Below are 17479 nucleotides of genomic sequence, written 5' to 3'. Positions count from 1 at the left end.
GCCTGCTTTCTAGCCTTACAGTTCACAGTTCTCTTGCTAGGACCCTGTGTACCCTCCCACTCCCCTGGCTGCTTTCCTATCCCCTCCTTGCACATAACATTGGCCTCCTGCCTCCAAGCCTTGCTTGTTACTCCCTTTGCCTGGACTTACCCAGGCCTCATCTCTGCCTGTTGAAATCCATGAAAGTCCAAATGATGCCTCCTTGAAGCCTTCCCTGGTTCCTCTGGAAAGAGATGGTCCCATCCCTCCGTGTTTGTAGGCATTCTGCTTTTGCTTGTGTTTATAGGTCTGTGTCCCCCTCCCCAAGTTCGTGGCTCCTTGAGCTCAGGGACTTTCTGATTTAGCATTGTACCTGGCACTGAGTGAGTGCTGAGTGAGTGAGTGAATGAGTGAATGAATGAATGGATGATGGGTGGATGGATGGATGGGTGGATGGTGCGCAGGACAAGCCAGGGTTACTGCTGCGTTTGAGGCCTGCAGAAGGCTTTTGCTGGATCCGTGAGAGTTTGTCCCAGGCTAATCCAGAGACAGGGCTAAGGGGCCAGGAAGCTGCTGCTGCGGTTCCAAGCTCTAAGCCGTCCCCTCCCTGCACCGCACAGTCCCCCAGCATTGATTCCCTTCCTTGCTGAGCTGACCCATTTCTGGTTTAGAGGAAGGGATGAGAAACTACTCAGAGCCAGCCCAGACTTTCTGGCTCTTGGGACTTAGCTTGGCTGTCCTTAAGGCCCGGGGAGGGGCCAGATTCGCTGAGAAACCCCTTGGCAGCACCATCCTTGGGACCCCATCTAGAACAACCTTCCTCCAGGCCTCACAGACTTTTAGCAGCTGGTGACAGTGAACTGGCAGAAGTGAGGGCTTAGCGCCACCTGCTGGCCACAGTGAAGATCTACTTGATCTCAGAAAATGAGGGCCACTGGTCCTAGGCTTTCCGCTCAAGAGCAACACCCCCCACGCCACCCGCCTCAGCTTTAAGGCTCAGCTTAGGGAGGAGCTGGAAAGTTCCAGGCATGGAGAGGTAACTGGACCAAGTCTTCCTTGACCCCTCTGAATGCTGTTGCCGACTGACAGTGCTGCCTCCATCTTAAGGACTCACCTGGCCAAGGAAGTTCCCCTGAGCTCCCCTCAGTCCAGCAGAAACATCTGTGAGAGTTTAGTTTCTGGTATTCTGCCTCCAAGACAGCACTGGACATCACATAAGAGCAGACAGAGCAGTCCCTGCCAGTCCACACTGTGCAGAACTGGCTCTCCTCCGGGCCCCCTGGAAAGGGGACAAACGTACCTCGTCACAGTGGTCCGGTGCTGAGGGAGGCACTGTTTTGTGGTCCCGTGTTGAAGGGTTGCTGTTTGCTGAGTTTGCAGATGAGGAAACTGGATCAAAAGTGACATTCACTTGCTGAGATCTCACAGCTAGCTAATGGCAGATCAGGTCCGAAGATCTGGACCTGAGTCTGTCTCAGATTGCTGCACAGTCCCGGTGACCTGAGCTTTTACCAAGGGTGCCACCTTTCCTAAGTGTCAAATCCACCACAGGGAGACAGTTGCCTCTAGATCGAGAACAAGAGGGAAAGTATAACCCGGGAAGCCCCTTGGCCCCTCTGAGCTCCCAGATGTGAGACTGATGACAGACTCAGCTGTGGTGATGCCTATGGATTTGGCATCTCTAGCCAATCACCGCAGGCCCACACATGGCCCTTCTGCTTCCACAGGTGGCATCCTCCCAGCTCCGTCCTGCACTTGAACTCAACTGCTTTCCTTAGGAACTTTCCTAGGGAGTGTGCTGCAAGGAGTAGAGTAGCCCCGGCTCCCTACATGTCTCTGGGCTCACCTCTGATGTCTCCCCAGGTCCAGGTATCAGACACCCTGTCTTGTTCCAGGACATGCAGAAGACTCTGGGGAAGAAGTTACGAATTTTTGCATGCCTAAGTCCTGTTGACCCCACACTGTGGCAGGTATGAAGTACAATAGATCTGTTCCAGCTTGAAAGAAGCTGGGGAAAAGCAGGACAGTGGGGTTCAAGTCAGAACTGGGGTTCAAGTCCAGAGAGGGGGTCTAGAATCTGAATTATTGGCATCCTCTCTGCCGGGTCCACCTGCCTGGAGCAATTTATATATTCATGGAAAGGGAAGCAGGTGCTACCTACAGCCTATTCTATTTCTACTCTGAAGTGACGCAAAAGACAGGTCACTTAGGCTAGCCAACTTGGGTACAGGAGGGCAAACTTCTGCCTTCCCTCTGACCTCAGGTCCTTCCAGGCACTGATGCCCAAGAGTGAAAGAGTAATGCAAAGTGCATATGCAACTACAAAATGTATTTCCTTTAGTGGGAGAAACAAGGGTGTATGAGTACAGGTCAGCTCAACAGTACCCAGAAGCTTTCTTTAGCTCTCGTTAGTCATACACCCTCCCTTCAGGAAGAGGTATAATTCTTTGCAGCACAAATACATCCCAAACTTTCTCTGCAGACCGTTAGCACTGAAAGTGAAGCAAACCAGACTTTGGGTAGTCCTGCCTGTGTCCCCTTTACTTTATTTGATCAATTCCAGTTTTCCTCAGAAGGCTATTATTATTGGGGAAGGGAAGTCACTCCAGGGAAACCCAGAGAGAAGTAAATGCACTCCAGTTCTGATGCTTTTTGATTCTTTTGTTAAATTCCTGCTGTGGCCGTGGTTTCCTATCCATCATGGACGTAGAACAATGAAAATCACCCCATAATTCTGCCTCTTTTGTACTTCTCTTCGTGTCTCTCAAGCTCTGCCCACCATACTTATCTCAGAGTTTAGTAACTCCTTGATGCCTTTTGTTTTTTTCTGCATCATAGATTCTCTTCCAATGAATAATCTTCCATTTAACAATCCCCCACATTTTACATCTTCCTAGTATTTTCATCATCCTATAAAAAGATCCCATTTGTGGTTTTCCCATCTAATTGTATTTCATTTTTTCCCTTGTATTTTACTATTCTATCACAATCTTTACAAAATTATAATTTGTTTCACTAAATTTATAAAATTTCAACTGCCTTACTACTTTGCTCCAAAGGGTGTCATTCTTTCAACCACTCTCTTTCAACCACTGTAAACAGCTTTGGACTACTTCATTTGTTCCATAGTCCCAACTGTTGCCATATTCTTCCTTGCAGTTCTCCACTTTGAAATTTGTTGGTTCCTCTAATTCTCTTTAATAGGTACCAACTAGATGCTGCAATCCCCATGTGCTGCCACAAGAGAGCATTCTAAGTCACCTTCATGTGGAAACAGCTACAGGGAGTCTAGTCCGTTCTATTCATCTCTCTAAGCCAAGAGACTTCCATGTTGTTATCCTCGTGTGTTCAGTGCCCCTCCTGAGTGATCTCAGAGCTGTTTCTCAGAGTCATTACTCCAACTTCCAGTAGAGAAGGGAAAAGGGCTTCTCTGCCCCACAAAGGTCCTGAAATACAACTGCATATCCCTGATAACTGCACTCAGAACCACTGTATCTTACCCCCGACCAACACCTGGCATCACACCCTCCACAGCCGTGTCGACCTCTGTCCTGGAAAAGGTACCCATACTTATACCCAGTTAGGAATAGCATCAGCCACCTTGATTCACTTACAGAATAAGGCACAGGCCAAACACCAATCTGTGGTCCTCGCCCCTAAGAGCGGACTAGAACGGTACAGACTGAGCCTCTCCTCTGGAACTAACGGTCAAGCTTCTCCTTCACAGCCCAACCCCACCCTGGCTCTTCCTTGGTGGTACACTGATTACAAACCCAAGCTCCTCCCTCTACTAGCCATGAGACCATGAGGGGGCAAGTCACTTATCTTCTATCAAAGAATAATTCAGAGATATTAAAAATATAAAGTGTTTTTATTCCATACTGGATGGTACAGTTTGTTCTCAATAAACAAAGGAAGTAGAATTTGAAATGGAAATGGGCCACAATCTGGAAACAGTAAGGGTTGGTTTTTTCCTCTCTCTTTTGAATTGAGGTATAATTGACATATAACATTATATTAGTCTCCGGTGTACAACCTAAGATGGAATAGTTGTATATACTGCAAAATAATCATCACAATAAATCCAGGTAAAATCCATAAAACCCACATAGTCACAACTTTTCTTGTGATAACTTGTAAGATTTACTCTTAGCAACGTTCAAATATGCAATATAGTATTATCAACTCACCAAGCTATACATTACATGCCCACAACTTATTTCTTTTAAAACTCGAAGTCTATACCTTTTGACCCCTTTACCATTTCGACCCCTTATCACCCACCTTGTACAACAATTTGTTCTCTGTATTTATGAGGCTTTTTGGTTTTGTTTAGATTCCACATGTAAGTGAGGTTATATATCTGTCTTTCCTGACTTATTGCAATTAAAATACTGCCTTCACAGTCTACCGTGTTGTCATGAATGGCAATATTTCCTTCCTTTGATGAGAGAGTAACGTGCTATTGTGTATGCAGTCATGCACCACATAACGGTATTTTGGTCAACGATAGACTGACTGCATATACAACAGAGGTCCCAGAAATTCACAGAGCTGAGAAATCCCTGTCACCTAGGGACGTCACAGGCACCCTAACATGTAGTGCAATGCATTACACACATGTTTGTGGTGATGCTGGTGTAAACAAACACACTGCACCTTCCAGTCATACAAAAGTGTAGCATATACAGCTACGTACAGGACAATACTTGATAATGATCATAAATAACTATGTTACCTTACATATTTACTGTGCTACATTTTTATCATTATTTTACTCTTTCTACTTATAAGCTTATATACTTAACACATTGCGTACGGCGGGGTTTAAATCCCTCATACCCCTCTGTTCCGGCAGGTTTTTAAAAGAAACTACTTTAAAATGCACTCTTCTCTTTCAAGTGTAAATGCTTCTATGTCATTTATTATTTTTCTATAAATAATAGGTTCTACAAATAAATTATTCTATAAATTATTCTACAAATAATTCAATAAAATGTGCAAAGTAAAAAGAGTCAACAGTAAAAACGAGAATTCTCGTTATCCGTCCTTAATGCATGGCTTAGAAAAAAACGAAGATTCTCGTGATCCGTACGCAACGTGTTAAAACACTATGCTGCCAGCAGGCTCAAGTTTACTGCATCTCTTGATTGCGGCATTTTCTCTTGTGCTTAATTTAATTTCATATTGTTTTATAAACTTAACACATTTTTTGTGGGAAATGAGTAAACTCGTCATATCGCCTCTAGTTGGAACTGGCAAAAATTTTGCAAAGCAAATAAATAGAGACCTCTTTTTACACTAAAACACTGAAAATTTCATAGAAAAATATCAAATAGATCGAAAGATATGAATATTTTACGGAAAGTCTAATTTTGGTGAGAAAATGTCAAAAAAGCCCCGCGTTATGACGCGATTTGGCGGGAAAATGCCTGCTTACAATTAATAGCAGGCTCTCTCGGAGGGAGTTTTCAGTGCACATCTCCGTGGAAACCAACCACACGTTTTGGTCAAAACTCAGCTTCCTGAGGAGCTGTATCAGTTAGCTTTTGCTGTGTAACACAGCGGCTTTAAAATAAATTAGTATTTATTGCTCATACATTTGAGAGTTGGCTCTGTTGGCACTGATGATCTCAGCTAAATTTGGTCACATCTCTGGGAGTTGGGTGATTGTCATCTGATCTACAGTAGGTCTTCAAATAAAGTGGTTTCATTCAATGTCATCTCCTTATAATGCTGATGAAATGCTGTAGGATCTCAACTCTTATTTATATCAATTAGCCTATGATAAAATTGGTTTAATTATACGTCAAGTTGCAGAACCTATTGATGACATTAAGTGAGGACTTACTGTAGATGGCTTCTGCTAGAGCAACTAGCTCTAGCTTCCAGTTTCTTATTCTCCAACAGGCCAGCATGGACATGTTCTCCTTTCACTAATGCCAGAAGATGCACAAAGAAAACAAATGAAAATCCATAAGGCCTCGTGAGGCCTATGCTTAGAACTGGCGCTCTTCCACCCCGTCTCATTGTACTGGCCAAAGTGAGTCATGAGGCTGAGCCCAATGTTAAGGGGTGGCACATGATTGGAGGACAATGCAGTCACATGGCAAAGGCTATAGGGAAGGGTGACAGATTGGAGCAGTCCTTGCAAACCCTCACAGAATCCAGGCAGGTCGTGATAGCTTTAGTCTCTTTTTTCAATAAGTATCCCTGTCCAATTTTGCGCTGCGATGACGGCACCTGGATATCAGAAGCCAGAGGAAGGCAAGAAATGTGAGAACATTCACATTTGAAACATTTGAAAACCACTTTACATCCAGTTTTCACATTGGCCTAAGTACAATCAGGAGAACAAGTCCCATGAATCAGGTGGACAACTTTAGATAAACAAACAGCCTTTTACCTTAATTAACTGATTATTCTACTTTTCTTAAAGCGTTTAAAATGAGATATATTAGCTACTGCAGATTCTTCCTTGGCTGACCTATAAACAACTGAAGGCAATTTTATTATCTAGAATCATAACCAACATATTTACACTGGTCTCTTGGGCCTCTACAGCTTCCGCTGTTTTATTTGCTATTTGGACCACAGTTAGGGATAAACATGTTTGGAAACACCTATTGATGATTAGAAATTCTTGGTTCAGCTGGTGAAATCTTGTGCTAAGTTATCCCATTGAGCTACTAACAAAATATGAGCTCCTGGGGGAAGAAATTCCCATCTGAGCCACAGTTTCTATGTGTGAGAATAACAATGCAGCCCATATATGGTTCAAAGGCCTGGTCTGAACTCATAACGTGAGGCTTGGTTCATAATGAGACTGTATATTATGAAGAGGCAGAAGGGCTTTACAATGCATCTCTCTAGAATCACAAGCCACCACTTAGAGATCAGATGAGAAAGTTCTTCCCCAACACAACATCAGAAAAGCCAGTATCACAAACACACGCCACACTTAGAATCCCCCAGCATCAGTCCAGAGAATGCCCCAACACCACCCACTGGCTGTGATCCCTAAACTCCCAGCGCCAAATCCAAAATACTAAACTTGGGGCTAAAACAAAGGCCTAACTTTGTTTTGGGACTCTTACCTTTTCCAACCAAAATATAACAACAGTACAATAAAGATGATTAGTCCAACAACACAGGGAAGAGCAATCTTCCAGATACGTAACTTCTGAGACTCTGCAGAGAGAAAGAAAAGGAAACGTTAAGAGGAAACCTACTGGCCGGGGCCAAGGAGACCTACACAACCGCTGCTAAGAGCTGTGTGGTTGTGTGTCATTTCACTGTCAGAGACATTACTATAACCACCAATCCTCTCCTGCACGTCTTGGCATCTTCCACTCATATCTCATACACCTCCATCCATCAAACAGTGTGTTTAGCACTTGCCAGAAACAAACAGCAATACAGAACACCACATACCACATATACACGCCATGCACATGTTCAAAGCTTCCACACTACACCAGCTCACATCACTGTATACCGCTACAGATTGAATGTCTGTCCCCTGCCCAATTTATCTATTGAAATCCTAATCCTCGATGTGATGGCGTTAGAAGGTGGGGCCTTTGGGAGGTCATTAGGTTATGAGGGTGGAGCCCTCATAAATTATTTCAGTGCTCTTATAAGAGACCCTAGAGAGATCCCTCAGTCTTTCCACCACGTGAGGACACGATGAGAAGCCTGTGACAAAAGAGAGCCCTCACCCGCCCATGCTGGCTCACTGACTTCAGACTTGCAGCCTCCAGAACTGTGAGAAATAAAGTCCTATTGTTTATAAGCCACCCAGTCTGCAGCAATTTGTTGTAGCAGCCCAAGTGGACTAAGGCACACATACGTCACCCAGACAAACCTCTTATACCATGTGTACATACCGCGTATTTCAATTTCATAGTCCCCATGCCACACATACCTTGCACACCTCCGTGCACTCACACCCACACACATCCCTGGCCCTTCCTTCCAAGAACAATTCCTCTCCCCCTCCAGGATCATCCCAGCCCCATCTGCATACCCAAACCATATCCCCAGGGCCTCTAGTTAGCACCTGCCTTCCTAACCCCTCAGTGCCAGGCAGATGCACTGACCAGCCGGGTCATCCCCAGGCAGGACCAGAGCCATAACCACAGAAACCAGGATATAAGCTCAGTGAATCCCACCCCACCCGCAGGAAGGGTTCTGTAGTAAGCTGCGTTATCCTCAGCTGAGGACCCAGTACACCTGAAGAGAGCCTCGGTATCTGCAGGACCCCTACTACGGCCTCACTAGCTTGGGCACAGAACTACCAGCCAACTGTTTGCAGTTGACCTGCAGCCGGACCAGAAGAGCTGCTGGCAGGGTGTCTGGTGACTGGCCCCCGATACAGCCGTATTCTCAGGGCATATGGACAGGATGCTAACCCCTTTCTCCTAGCAGCAGGCAAGCTTCCCACTCCAAGGCATACACACCACCCAGATCACTCAAGCTGCCATAAGCTAACAAGTGGCCCTGTTTCCACCTGAGAACTATTGTCACGTCTCCGCCTAGCAGACCATCTGCCCTGGCTCAGGGACTCAGTGAGGACTGCTGACGCGGGCTGAGCGAGGCCAAACCGCTTTCCCTCCTTCCCCATTGGCCCCGTCCTCCCCCAGACTGCCTGCGAGGCTGACTGTTATGTCAGACCCCCTCAAGGTGGAGAACAGGGGAGCCATCTAGGAGGATGCTTACCTATCCCAGGCAGCGTGAGGTTGAGCCTCTCAGAGGTAGACAAGGAAATGTGCTTTATCTCACATTGCACGGTCACACTGGGTTCCAGAGAGGACTTCAGCCTCAAATCGCTAGTGACATTATAGCTGCCATCTTCATTCTTGACGGGTGGACCAGTTCTGACGTCCTCAGAAATCTCCGCACTCTGGGGATTCTCAGGGGTCCACTTAGTCCACGTTATGTTAATGTCCTGTGGGTAAAACCCACTTGCCTTACACACAATATGTATTTCTTCATTATTTTTCACTGTGGCTGGATCCTGAATCAACCCGCAGACTGGCCGAGCTGCCGAGAGAGAAGTCATGCTTTGAGGGTAGGTCGGGACTAGCTTAGTATCAATTCATTGTCTGACCCACAGCAAGCCTTCAGGAAAGGGGAGTAAACCAAATGGGATTCTGCTTAGGCTACGCATTCTGCGTGCGTTGGTCCCAGAGCCAGCAGGGTGCTGATCGGCCATGACCCGACTGTCACAGCCATTTTGTAAAGCAGTTTCTTCAGCCACTTTGTGTCACAGGTAAATTTGCGAATCTGAGGGAAGCCTCGGAACACTTTTGTGGTAGAGACTGCTAACTGCTACCCATTTCCATTCTCCAGTGACACATTCAAAGCTACATCTCCCAGCTTCTACTACAGCTGGGCGTAGCCATGCGAACTCACGGTCTAGAAGTTTGAACATAATCACAAATGGCGAGAGCAACCGCCAGGAAGTATCTTTAAAGAACAGGGTATCTTAAACAAAAGGACTGTGCCCTTCTCTCCCTCTCCCCTTCTTCCCTCCTGTGGAATGGCTGGAATACCATGTGATGGGTTAAGATGGAGAAGCCCTTTCCAAATACAAGGTGGAAGCTACATATGGAGGACGGCGAAGTGACACGATAAAAGGGTCCTGGGTCCCAGGTGATCACAGGACAGCCCTACCGGCCCGAGGTTGGCTACATTTTTCTGAAAGAAAAGTAAACAACTTTTCAAAAGCCACTGTTGACTTCTGCTTTCCCCTCTGACATGTAAAGGCCTTGGAAGTTGCCACTCCTAGCCTCATAATAACAAAAAGGCTGAACTGAACAAATTGCAAATCAACAATTTTCTTAGCTCCATCAGAGAATTCAGGTGACAGGGCAAACTGCCACCCGAAAACTAGAGAGACAGGCAGATTAAGAGAACCACAGCCAAGACCATATTTCCTTAAGCCTTAAGCAGAAGCAGAAGGTGCTAGAGCCATAAACTGGTAAAGCACTTAAGCAGCAGCTTTGACATACTGCTAAAGGATGAGGGTGGACTAGAAGGAGAGTAAAAACTCCTGGGGGTCTGTCTTAGGGGGTTTTCATGGGTTTACCTCCAGGAACCCCACAAGGTTCTCACAGTTACAAGAAAAATACCCTCATGTTTTGGGGAGCAGGGAGAGGAAGGAGAGGAAAAGTAAACAGTGCATTCCCCATAACAAAGGATGCTCTCAAAGAACGAGATTTAATAATAAGATGATAAGACTGCTTCCCTTCCATACCATTTTACCACCACACCAACAGGGCTTATAACAGTAGATTATAAGTAGGAGAGCTGGAAGATACAGACTCTATTGAAGAAGAAGTTCATAGGCAAACTCAAAGAAAATAGGGAAGGGGGAAAAAAAACACTAGAGGAAACTGAAATCCCTGTCACCTACAGCTGTGGCATTGACATTAAACACGGCCCACCCCTAGCCAAATTAACAAAGAATCTCACACTAAAAGCCACTTACCTCAGTTCCTACTACCCTGTACATAATATCTGGCTTTCAACAACAAATTGCAAAGCATGCTGAAAAGTGTGAAAAGACAAAGCAAGCATCAGAACCAGACTCAGGTATGACACAGATTTTGGAATCATTACATAGGCAATTTAAAATAACTAAAATGTTAAAAGGACTAGTGGAAAGAGCAGACAACATGCAAGAACAGATGGATAATGTGAGCAGAGATGGAAACTCTCAAAGAAACAATCAAAAGGAAATGCTAGGAATCAAAAACACTATAAAAGAAATGAAGGATGCCTTTGACAGGCTCATCAGTAGACTTAACACTGCCAAGGACAGAATCAACTAGCTTAAGAATGTCAGTAAAAACTTCCCAAATTGAATGCAAAGAGCAAAAAGAATGGGGAAAAAAGAAGGGAACGGAATACTCAAGAATGGTGGGACAATTGCAAAAAGAATACCGTACATGTAATAGAAATACCAGAGGAAAAAAGGAGAAGAAATATTTTGAAAAATAATGGCTGAGAATATTCCAAAATTAATGATAGACACCAAAGCACAGATCCAGGAAGCTTAGAAAACACCAAATAGGAAAATACCATATCATGCTCAAAATGCACAAAAACATTTTTTTTGGGCAAAAGACAAAGAGAAATTTTTGCAAAAAGAAAGCCAGAGAAAACAAATAACTTATTTACGGAACAACAAAGTTAAGAATGACAGTAGACTGCTTAAATGCAAGCAAGAAGAGAGGCCCATGAAATATTTAAAGCATTGAAAGAAAGTAATCCACCAATCTAGAATCCTATACACAGAAAAATTATCCTTCAAAAGTGAAGTATAAATGCTTTCTCAAACAAAACTGAAGGAATTTGTTACCAGCAGATCCTCCTTGCAAGATGTTAAAAGAAGTTCTTTTGAGAGAAGGAGAATGATACGGGTCAGAAACTAGAATCTATGTAAAGGAAGAGTGTCAGAGAAGAAATAAATGAAGGTAAAATAAAACTTTATTTTTCTTATGCTTAATTGATCTAATACATAATTTTTTATTCAAAATAATAATAGCAACAATATATTGGGTGGTATAGCATATGGATAAGTGAAATGAATGACAGTAATGTTGTAAGAGTTGGGAGGGGAGAATTGGGAATATTCTGTTATAAAGTATCTGTACTACCCATGAAGCAGTACAGTGTTATTTCAAAGTAGACTTAGAGTAGATGTAAAAGTACACTGCAGACTCTAGAACAACCACTAAAAAAAAATTTTAAAGGATAACTGATATACAAAAAGAGGAGAGAGAAAATGGAATCATGGGATGTTTGTTTAAAACCAGAGAGGGCATAAAAAGAGAAGAACAAGTGTAGAGAGCTGTGTCCTACACAACTAGACTGAGAAACAACAGCTTGAACCAGAGTGGGGCGGAGGGGGAGGCAGAAAAAGGGGGAGAAAAAGAAAAAAAAATATGAAGACCCTAATAGATTAAAATGAAAGGAATTAAGACAGACATACCATACTAACACTAATTCAAAGAAAGGAGTAACTCTATGAACTTCAAAGTAGTCTTCAGAACAAGGTAAATTATGAGGGATGTTAGGTAAAAACTAAGGAAATCTGAATAAACAATGCACTTTAATTAATAAGAATGTGTCAATACTGGTTCATTAATCATAACAAATATATCATGCTAATGCAGATGTTAATAGGAAAGTGGTATGCAGAGGCAGGAGTAATATGGGAACTCTGTATTATCTTTGCAATTTTTCTTTAAATCTAAAACTGTTCTAAAATAAAGTCCATTAATTAAAAAAAATCTTTTATTTTAGGCTTTCTGTCAGTTGCAGAGGAAATGAATCCTAATATATGTTGCCATCCCCCAAATTAATATAAACAAAACATTCAAAGTCTTAAGTACAATTTTGGAGGGCTCCCAGACACTGCCTGTTACAGGCTGAACTGTGGACCTTGCCCCCAAATTCATGTGTTGAAGTCCTAACCCCAGTCCCTCAGACTGTGACTGTATGTGGAGATAGGGTCTTTACTGAGGTTATTAAGTTAAAATGAGGTCATTAGGTTGGGACCTAATCTGACTGATGTCCTTATAAGAGGAGGAGACTGGGACATAGACACATGTCCAGAGGGAAGGACCATGTGAAGACACAGGAAGATGGGCACCTACAACCACAGAGGCCTCAGAAGAAACCAACCCTGCTGACACCTCCATCTCAGACTTCTAAACTCCAAAATTGTGAGAAAATAAACTTCTGTTATTTAGGCCACCCAGTCAGTGGTACTTTGTCATGGCAGCCCTAGCAAACTACTACAACCCCCAAGCTCATCCATGTCTTACCAGGCCTATTTATAATACAAGAAAGTGGAGCTCAAAGAGGTATTTAGGGGATATTGTTGTTCTAAGTCTTGACTGAGCACCTACCTCACAACAGCACTCAGCTGGGCATTTCCATACACTGTCTTATGTCATCCTCAGAACACTATGAGGCAGATATGATTTATTACCCCATTTTGTACAGTGAAAAATTTAAGATCCAAAGATGTTAAATGACTGGCCCAACCACCCAGTTTGGAAGCAGCAAAGGTGGAACAGGATTCAGATCTGTGGAGCCAGGGCATAGCATCTCTCTCCTTTCCCAGCTACCTTTCAGAGGCACCTCTTCATTGAACAAACTGCCCACATACTAGGTAAATTATGGCTATCTTTTACTGAGCACTAATAGTAGGCCAAACACTATGCGTATGCTAAGCATTTTACCTGCATTTTTTGTACTCTTCCCCACAACCAATCCTCTTAGGTAGGTACTATGACATTTGTGTAGAGCGAAGGGCATGGAGATTCAGCGTGATTGATAACTTGCCCAAAGTTGTCCAGATGTTTATGGAAGCCCAGGACTCAAACACATGTCTATCTGACTCCTAGGCCCATTCTGTAAACCTCTGCTCCACTTGGCCCACCCACATCTCCATCCCATCACCGTGGGAACCACAGGGCACTGCCATCAGGCACTCACCTACAACCTGTAGCCAGACTGTTCCCTGTAACTTATTAGGGGTGATCACCACCTCACATCGGTACTGTCCTGCTTCCTTTAGTTGGACTCCAGGCAGCTGCAGTGAGGCGTCCCCCCTTTTCAGCTTCCATGGAAACACAGCGGCTCCTGGTCGGAATGCCTCTTGGTGGTTTCCAAAAAACTCAAACACCTTGCTCTCTGTGTCCTTCACCTGATTCTTCCTAAACCAGGTAACACCCATAATTCTGATGTCCAGTTGTGGGGAACCAGGGATCTTGCAGTTGATGGTGGCATTGTCATTCTGGAACACGCTCTGAGTTCTCCCTGCCATCTCCACTTCCGGGGAAGCTGTGACAGTAAGAGAACTCAGTTATGGGAAATCCTTGGTAAAAATATAGTCCTTGTACTCTCAAACACTACCATGTAATTGGAAACAAATTCCTTTTTTTTGGGGGGGGGGGGTGTCTCGTGTACAGAGGTTTTGTGCTCCTCTTGTTAAATTTATTCCCAAGAATTTTATTCTTTTTGATGGTACTATAAACAGAATTGTTTTCTTTATTTTCGGATTGCTCATTGCAAGTGTATTAAGTTGGTGCAAAGGTAATTGCAGTTTAAAAGTTAAAAATAATTGCAAAAACCGCAATTACTTTTGCACCAACCTAATAGAACTACTATTTATTCTTTTTTATTTCCATTTCCCTCCCCCATCTGGCAACCAGTCTACGATGTTTAACGTCTACATTTTTTGTTCTTTAAAACCATCTTGTTTTGTATCTCAAACTTACAGAAATGGTATTAAGTTACATGTCATTGTTTCTCCTCTTGGCACTGTGCTTTCCAGAGGGTTCCACATTGCTATGTGTACAGCTAGTCCTTTACTTGAAGTTGCTGCCCAGTTCTCCATGGTGAGCATCCACATCTGGCTCACCTACGGCCCGGCTGATGGACACCCAGAGGGTCTCCTAGATTCCCACACGCCCACCAGCACCACTTGGCATCCCCAGCCTATTCTGGCCAGTCTAATAAATGTCAAGTGATAGCTTATTGCTTTAATTTCTAGTCTCTGGTTAGTAATGAGTTTAAATATCTCTTCATATGACTTTCAGGCTTTTGGATTCCTGTCGGATAACTAGAAACATGTCCATCAATATTCCCAGAAAAAGTAAAAAGAGAATATTTGAATATCACCACTCAGTCTCAATAAAGACTATAGTAAAAGTCTAAATGCTTCATTGATATGAAGGTGGAGTATTTTTCTTATTTCACCCCCTCCCTATACTTCTCAGTTCCAGCATCTAGGGCAGGGGTGTCCAAACTGCAGCCCGCGGGCCAACTACGGTCCGCAATCCATTTTTAATTGGCCCGCAGCAAATTCCAAAAATATATTTAGTTTACTTAAATAAATCAGGTGAGGCAATACGAACTTCACATCGACTGAGTGGCCCGGCTGTTTGTGTATTTTACCGCATAAGGCCCTTGGTGAAAAACGCTGAAAAAAGTTTGGACGCCCAGATCTAGGATGATGCAATTTAAGCTGCACACTCAGCACAAAATTGAAAGAGCCACTCAGTCTTAGGTCCCTACAAATGCCTACTCTACACATAGAGGGCGCCAATACTAATTGTTGAATGAATAGATGAATCCAATTTCACAGAGAGCTCAGAGTCTGGGATCTTTAAAGTATAGCTGAGGTCCTCTGGGAGGACCCGGGAGAGAGCTGACTCCCAGCGGCTGCCTGGTCCTCACCCCGCCTGCCTCCCCGCAGCCCCCATCCCCACCACAACCACCACCCCACCCCCGCCTCCCCGTCCCCCAAACTCCGTCAGAGTCCTACCTGCCGAGGGCAGCGTGCGCCACAGGACCGGAGCGAGAACCAGAACCAGCAGCATTCGCATGAAGCCCCACGATACGTGGCCTACTAGATCCATGGCCACGACTAGTTTGAGCCGACTCACGCCGGCTCGCGCCAGGTCACGGGGACCCCCCCTGGCAAGCTTCCACGAAGAGCGGGGGCCGATACGAAGACGCAGCTGGCGAATGAAACCCTCTTCTGTTTCCTGCGTAGACTTCCTTACAAACCTCCAGCCACGTGGAGGAATATAGGCCCTCAGGTCCGCAGGAGCGCCGGAGCTGAGATCGCCGACTTACGGCCAGTGCCCGAGGCCGGGCATGCCCAGTGTGGCGCGCCTCTGTGGTAAGTCGCCTATGAGTGAGGGCGGGGCCTGGACGGACTGGCAGGGCGGGGCCGGACTGAGGGGGTGGTGAAGAGATGGCTAACAGTGTCAAAACCTTTCTCCCCAGGACTTTGCCAGGGGAATCAAAGACTCCATTTGGGGAATTTCTACCATCTCAAAGCTAGATGCTCGAATTCCACAAAAGAGAGGAGCATGGAAGAAGGGCCAGTAGTGTCCTGGCGCAGAGGAGAGCCCAGAGCAGAGAGAGGAAGCAAGAGAGTGAGCCACCTGTTGTTAGAATTTTCCAGTGCTGCGCTTGGAATGGCGGAGTATTCTCATTCGGTTTCCTCTTTTTTTATCCAGTGTTTATTTCTGTTTCAGTCATAACTGCCCAAGTTATTGGTGATCCATCACTACATGGAGATGTTTGGTCATGACTGGAATTCTTTCATTTTTTATTTTTTTAAAGATTTTATTGGGGAAGGGGAACAGGACTTTATTGGGGAACACTGTGTACTTCCAGGCCTTTTTTTCCAAGTCAAGTTGTTGTCCTTTCAATCTCAGTTGTGGAGGGTGCTGTTCAGCTTCAGGTTGTTGTTCTTTCAGTCTTAGTTGTGGAGGGCGCAGCTCAGCTCCAGGTCCAGTTGCTGTTGCTAGTTGCAGGGGGCGCAGCCCACCATCCCTTGCGGGAGTCGAACCGGCAACCTTGTGGTTGAGAGGACACGCTCCAACCAACTGAGCCATCTGGGAGCTCAGCGGCAGCTCAGCTCAAGGTGTGGTGTTCAATTTTTAGTTGCAGGGGGCACAGCCCACCATCCCTTGCGGGACTCGAGGAATTGAACTGGCAACCTTGTGGTTGAGAGCCCACTGGCCCATGTGGGAATCGAACCGGCAGCCTTCGGAGTTAGGAGCACGGAGCTCTAACCGCCTGAGCCACCGGGCCGGCCCCAATGACTGGAATTCTTCATCACGTCAATTTTCAGTGCTCTTGGTAGTCCCCGTTTGTGCTTAGCAAAGCTGTGAATGTCATTCGGTTTCTAGACAGCTGATCTGGCATTCAGGTACCATGGAGGAAGCCTCATCCTTTTCCTAGTGTCAGCAACATCATTGCTGACACGCTTTTCAAACTTCTGGCTGCAGACTCTTTTCCTCATCCCAGGGATGTTTGTGAGTCTCTTTCCTATCCATCTTGGTCCGCTGGTTAGTCTCCCGCATATGTCCCTTGTCTACTCACTGTCCTGCTTTGAATATCATTGGTTCAATAAAGGAATTGAAATGCACCAGCGGTTGTCAAACATGGAGAGGAATTGGCCTTACTACTTCTGATTTGGTTTGGCTTTCCTCACAGCAATGCGGTCCTCTTACATTATCAGTGGCTGCCTCTTCTCCATTCTTTTTCCTTTATTCATTATCAGCACCAATGAAGCAAAGACACTTGGCAAAGCATACCTTTTCCAGTTTGCTCCTCTTTTCCTTGTGGTTTTCTTAAGCAACACACTCTTCCACAAGATGATGTACCTGCAGTCTGCCCTGAGTACCTCCATCTCTGCAGAGAAGTTCCCTTCACGGAATCAACCTCCCACCAACTGAAGGCTGCTGTACCTTCAACCCATCTGTGAGTCACCTGCAACCCACAGGGGCTGAGTGGGATTGGAAGGAAGCTGTGCAGCTCTTTCCTTGTTAACCTCCCCCACCAGGGAAGGCAGGACCCACTATGCCAAGGGCCCTCTGCATATTCCCTTCTCTCTGAGGAATTGGGATTTTTGTCTCTTGTGCATGTAAGGCACAATCTTCCTGACACCAGCATGTGG

At 45.0% G+C, this 17479-nt stretch overlaps 1 protein-coding gene and 1 pseudogene across 1 annotated transcript; one reads left to right on the top strand and one right to left on the bottom strand.

The window, feature by feature from the left end:
* Positions 1–3835: 3835 nt before the first annotated feature.
* On the bottom strand, positions 3836–15940 carry NCR3LG1 (natural killer cell cytotoxicity receptor 3 ligand 1). The gene is made up of 5 exons (XM_019746605.2): positions 15329–15940; positions 13495–13842; positions 8701–9024; positions 7077–7170; positions 3836–6222 (listed from the first exon to the last, which is right to left on the bottom strand). The coding sequence occupies exons 1-5, from the start codon at positions 15420–15422 to the stop codon at positions 6180–6182; spliced, it is 903 nt and encodes a 300-aa protein (XP_019602164.2). The 5' UTR covers positions 15423–15940; the 3' UTR covers positions 3836–6179.
* LOC109455208 (etoposide-induced protein 2.4 homolog) lies at positions 15764–17258 on the top strand (annotated as a pseudogene).
* Positions 17259–17479: the final 221 nt, after the last annotated feature.

The sequence above is a fragment of the Rhinolophus sinicus genome, linkage group LG06, assembly GCF_036562045.2.
Source record: "Rhinolophus sinicus isolate RSC01 linkage group LG06, ASM3656204v1, whole genome shotgun sequence".
Taxonomy (NCBI): domain Eukaryota; kingdom Metazoa; phylum Chordata; class Mammalia; order Chiroptera; family Rhinolophidae; genus Rhinolophus; species Rhinolophus sinicus.
Note: the sequence above shows the minus strand (reverse complement) of the source record. Positions and strands in the feature narration are given on the sequence as shown.

Coding starts and splice junctions, on each gene's coding strand:
- NCR3LG1 (XM_019746605.2), bottom strand. CDS start 15,422: ATGGATCTAGTAGGCCACGTATCGTGGGGCTTCATGCGAATGCTGCTG. Junction 7,171..8,700: donor CCTCACGCTGCCTGGGATAG/GTAAGCATCCTC, acceptor TTCTCTCTGCAG/AGTCTCAGAAGTTACGTATC. Junction 6,223..7,076: donor TTATATTTTGGTTGGAAAAG/GTAAGAGTCCCA, acceptor TCTGATATCCAG/GTGCCGTCATCGCAGCGCAA.